Source organism: Rhagoletis pomonella, unplaced genomic scaffold, assembly GCF_013731165.1.
Source record: "Rhagoletis pomonella isolate Grant_MI unplaced genomic scaffold, Rhpom_1.0 Rhpom_scaffold_11265, whole genome shotgun sequence".
Classification (NCBI taxonomy): Eukaryota; Metazoa; Arthropoda; class Insecta; order Diptera; family Tephritidae; genus Rhagoletis; species Rhagoletis pomonella.
This window is the reverse complement of record NW_023469790.1, coordinates 1-5212: the sequence shown is the minus strand read 5'-3', so window position 1 is coordinate 5212 and position 5212 is coordinate 1. Positions and strand designations below refer to the sequence as shown.

At 32.8% G+C, this 5212-nt stretch overlaps 1 protein-coding gene across 1 annotated transcript; it reads left to right on the top strand.

Annotated features, from left to right (window-relative positions):
• Positions 1 to 2391: 2391 nt before the first annotated feature.
• Positions 2392 to 4149, top strand: LOC118756634. Its single transcript, XM_036491390.1, has 4 exons — positions 2392 to 2842; positions 3070 to 3285; positions 3353 to 3509; positions 3576 to 4149. The coding sequence occupies exons 1-4, from the start codon at positions 2765 to 2767 to the stop codon at positions 3689 to 3691; spliced, it is 567 nt and encodes a 188-aa protein (XP_036347283.1). The 5' UTR covers positions 2392 to 2764; the 3' UTR covers positions 3692 to 4149.
• Positions 4150 to 5212: the final 1063 nt, after the last annotated feature.

The following is a 5212-nucleotide window of genomic DNA, read 5'->3' as shown; positions in this document are numbered from 1 at the left end:
CGCTTACTCATGCCAGCAGTGACCTTCAATTCTATCAGAACTGACCGTTAACTTCGGAAGTTTTAATTAAAGCGTACATTGTCTCCAAAGGAGCTAGCATTTTTTTAAACCTAAATGAGTCTTTTAGAACAAGAGTTATGCGAAAAACTTAATTTGAGAAAACCGAAAGCACGGGTACCGACTACTTCAGATTACAATATTTTTCCATCAATATAAAATACAAAGTGACGCGGTAAATTTGTGTGAAAAGTTGCGTGCGGTATACTTCAAATTAAAAGTTTTATAGTTTTTATAGATAAGACCCGAAGATAAGTATTTTAAAAGAAAAATAAAATGAATAAAAGGAGTTTTGAAAATTGCATGAGCAGGGAAAAAAAAATCTTTGAATCCAATGCGAAAAGATTCAAAGAACTTATGGAATCTGATCAAGTAACAGAAAGTGTGGTAAAATTAAAACAAATAGAAAGTGAAATCTGTATAAATGTTACTGATAGTGAAAATTCGGAGCGATTTTCATCCGATGAACATAGCTCCGGTGGTGAAGAAGAAGTTTTAGAGACCCCTGTAGAAAGTGTTGCTGGGGTTAATAAAATTGAAGAAATTAAATCGTGGGCTATTGAATTTAATATTTCTCGAAATGCTCTAGACGGCCTATTGCAAACTTTAAATAGAATCGGAGTAAGTGATTTACCTCTTTCAGCAAAAACTCTTTTGGGGACCAGCAGGCAAAAAACGAATATATCAAAAATTCCAAACGGTGAATTTCTGTACCTAGGAGTACAAAACTATTTTTTTGACAAAACTCTTAATTTTTTACAAAATAAGGAAGAAATTTCGATTGATGTAGGGGTTGACGGTCTTAGGTTATTTAAAAGTTCAAACCGTGTACTGTGGCCGATTCTTGGAGCACTTTCAGATTATCCTACTAAGAGCCCGTTTGTCATTGCTTGCTTCTCTGGGCATGGAAAACCCAAAGACATAAATGACTTCATGCGCGATTTTTGTGCCGAATACAAGGTTCTAAAAGAAAACGGTATTAAAGTAGGCTCCAATCAAGTTTTAAAAGCATTCAATGTTCGGGTTTTCATTTGTGATTCTCCAGCTAGAGCGTTCGTTACCGGTGTTATAGGGCATAATGGAAAAAACGGCTGCCCCAAATGCTGTGAAGAGGGAACATACAAAGAGAGAAGAGTGTGTTTTTCAAACAAGATTGGAGTCCTTAGATCAGACGAGTCCTTTGAATTAAGAACTAATATTTCTCATCACCTTGCACAGTTTAAAGAAAAAAAAAATGTTTTGGAAGAAGCCGGATTCAGGATGGTTTCGCAATTTCCCCTTGATTCTATGCATTTAGTTGACTTAGGCGTAGTTAAAAAATTGATAAGGCTGATCTCCAAAAGAGTAAATGTAAAAGCAATTAATGAAAAACTCAATTACGTATCTCAGTTTGTGCCTTCTGAATTCGGCCGTATACCCAGGAGCTTAGAAGAAGTTTGCAATTGGAAGTCTACGGAATTCAGGCAATTTCTCCTTTATACAGGTATATTTGTTTTGAAAGGTAATATTAGTGATGATTCATACTACCATTTTTTATTGCTTCACAGTGGAATAAGACTTCTTTCAAATGAAAAGTCACTTAATAAAGACACAGTCGTTGCTCAAAAAATTTTAGAAGATTTTGTCAAATTTTTTGGTAACTTATATGGCGACGAACAAGTTAGTTTTAATATTCATGGTCTGCTTCACTTATCTGATTCGGTAAAAAAACTCGGTCCATTAGATTCTTATTCAGCATATAGATTTGAAAATTATATGCAATTTTTAAAAAAAATTATTAAAAGCCCAAGCAACATTCTTCAGCAATTGTCTTTGAGACTTAAAGAAAGGCAGGGGTATGAATCAAGTTGCAATAATTTTGGTTCCTTTACTATCAGTGATAAAAAAGATAAAGATAGTTATTGTTTTTGTGAGAAAATTGGGCCTATTAAGGTTGTGGATGTCATAAAATCAACGGAATCGGATATAATTATTTGTAAAGCTTTTCAAAAAATCGAAAACTATTTTACTGAACCTCTTCATTCATCCACGAGTTTGGGCATAGTTGTAGCAAGTGATTTGGCCATTGAAACAGTTCAAATTGCCTTCAAAGATATAAGATATAAATATTTTTGTATTCCGTTTGGTGGCAAGTTTCTGTTAATACCCCTGCTGCACCATTTGTTTCACGATTTTTTTAACTTTACCACACATTCATAATTAACAAATTACCGATAATTATAGTTTAAGTAATTGCAAAAAACATGAAATTATTGCACATGAATTCTAGCAACTCTATTTTGGACGAGTCCTTCGTTGATGAAACCCAATTAAATGGTAAGTGAAATGCCTTAAAAGTGTACATATGCATATATATATATAATTTAATGATTCTCACTTTTCAGCGAACCAGCCTGCAATTGTCAGAAGATGCTTTGATGAAACAACTTCCGACGAAGTGATGGAGGTTAGGGAGGAAAGCAGAAATGGGCAACAGAGACCCGATAATAAAGGTTTGTTTCTGCTAAAATTATCGCTAAACTTAATACGATATTATCTGCAGAGATTCTGGATGCCTTGGAAGTCATAACCCTACGTTTGGCTACGATCGAAACTAATGTAAGTAATAGCATCTCCGTTTTCATACTTATATCACATCGGCCACAGTGACATTTATCCGATAAATGCCTTTTCTTGCCATAATTTATGTTGTCAATGTTCGATATGTATGCATTTCATTAGCAAGTTGTCCTGCAAAAAAAACCAGGAAATAATTAGCCGCCAAGTCGAAGAACTTGTCGAGAAGGTGAGTTTTTTTTATTACTAATAGCGTTTTCTTTTCTCGAAAAAATGCTGCATTTATTTTTCTTGTTTATTTAATGTTATACCATACTTTTATAAAAAAAAATAAACATTGAATAAACAAAGGAAAAACAGCCGAAACTTATTTAAATATCGCGTTCCTATGTATAAATTCATTTTCCCACCACTGTATATTTTATGTTTTAATTGATAACAAATGTTTCCCAATAGATGGTTAATAAGTCGGAAATGTTGGCAGAAAACAAAATCCTGAGAGAGTGCAAAGTGACTTTGCAAAAGATTGAACTGTCAATTGGACGTATGACTGGCGAGGTACGAGACCAAATTTTAGATGAGGTGGCGAGCAGTTTTCCAATCAATTCAATTACTTCCGTCAGTGATATTGAGGACAAAATTATGAATCGTCCGGAATACGCTCAAGCAATGGTAATGAAGCTTGGTTTCTTTCAAGCTTAAAATTCTCATACCTTCCTTTCGATGCATTTTTCTATAGATAACGTACTTCCACAAATTGAAAGGAGCATCCGAAGACGTCTCTACGGTATTGAAATACATTTTCACTGACGAACTATTACTGAATTTTAATTGGGATGGCAGGTGGGAGAAACAGGCTCTTTGCAAATTAAAATTAGTCGAGATCTGTCTGCGAGGTAAATTGCGTCTACTATTGAAAGTAAATATTTGGTTATTAATATTTTCTTTTTTACTTTATGTAGATGTTTTTAAAACACAGGCATCGTATGACTTTCAAAAGGCGGTGAAAAGGTCAATCGAGCTTAGCCATCACCGATTGAAGCAGAAAAAGTACCAGCTTAATAAATCTAAGAAATAATAGATTAATTTATGTAATTTTAAGTTTACTTTTCCTCGTATTAATAAGTTCCACATTTGAGTAATAATTTATGAAGCGGCCCCCTAAAATGTCACAAAGGTATAAGAATTAATTTTTGCATTCAACACAGATTGTATCCTAATATATTGGGCCCTATCTGCGGTTAAGCCTAGATATGTGTATATGCCAGAAAAATACTTTGCAGAAGTTGAAAATCTGTTTAAAACGTTTTTCTTAATTAAACACTTAGTTAAATATTTTTCGTTAAATATTTCTGTAATTGCAATTGCTGCGAATTGAATTTCATGAAACTTTTGTGAAAATGTAAGCGTCTTGCCTATCTAAAAACTAGATATTAACTATTGAATAAGATTCCAATCGTATCAATAATTTCACGTCATTGCCTAAAATTTCCACTCGACTAGAGTATTAATACGGAAAAACTTGGCAGCACTGCATATTTTTCGACGATTTTCGTCGTTTACTTATTTCGCCACGACAGTAGACAATGCCAATGTTGTCGAGTCGTACAATTTAGCATAATTTACGACTTACGCAATGAGGCTGAATATCTAGTTTATAGAAAAGTAAGACGGCTACATTTTTACAAAGTTTCATGAAATTCGTAAAAAAAGTTTCCCAGCAATTGCAATTACAGAAATATTTAACTAAGTGTTTAATTAAAAAAAACCTTCTAAACCGCCGATAAAACTCAAGCTAACTTTAGATGCTTTAAGAGCATTTATCCATGAAAAAGAAAATGTTGAAAAAACGTTTCTTTGCAGATAGGGCTCGATATGTTTGGATACAAACTGTATAAAATGCAAAAATTAATTCTTATATCCGTCACTTTGTGACATTTTAGGGGGGCCGCTTTATAAATTAGTACTACATTTTTTTCATACAAATTTTCAAAATTTTTTTTATGTAAATGAATTCTGAATATTTTTAATTTTTGGTTCTAATATAATATATAATATAATATTTATATAAACTATAATATGAAAATTTGATTTATATGGTTTATATTATAGAATGAACTATATTTTCATAAATAATCAATGCAAAAAAATTGTTCATGAAAATAATCGTAAATATTTATTAGAAAAAGGCGTACACTTTCATTTGTCGCCTGTTATATATGTGTACATATATAAAATTATATTCCTTTTTTTAAGAATTTATTATTAATAAAACATAATTAAACATGCATAAATTTTAATTTTTATTCATCAAATATGGGTATTTACATCAGAGCTGCCTAGATTTTACATCAGTTCTGACTAATAATCGAGTCAGGTCTGATCGGTCAGCGCTGACGCATAATTCATTCAGAAATTCCAAGTCATACAATCAGCTGATCGGTCAGCGCTGACGCATAATTCATTCTGAACTGACAAGTCCGACAATCAGCTGATCGATCAGCTCTGATGCATAATTCCTTCAGAACTGACAAGTCCGACAATCAGCTGATCGGTCAGTTCTGATAGAATTGAAGGTCACTGCTGGCATGAGTAAGCG

What these genes read in the sequence shown, in the direction of transcription:
- LOC118756634 (XM_036491390.1), top strand. Translation starts at nt 2,765, where the DNA reads ATGCATTTCATTAGCAAGTTGTCCTGCAAAAAAAACCAGGAAATAATT. An exon ending in TCGAAGAACTTGTCGAGAAG is followed by an intron (nt 2,843 to 3,069) that starts GTGAGTTTTTTT and finishes GTTTCCCAATAG; the next exon opens with ATGGTTAATAAGTCGGAAAT. An exon ending in AGTCGAGATCTGTCTGCGAG is followed by an intron (nt 3,510 to 3,575) that starts GTAAATTGCGTC and finishes TACTTTATGTAG; the next exon opens with ATGTTTTTAAAACACAGGCA.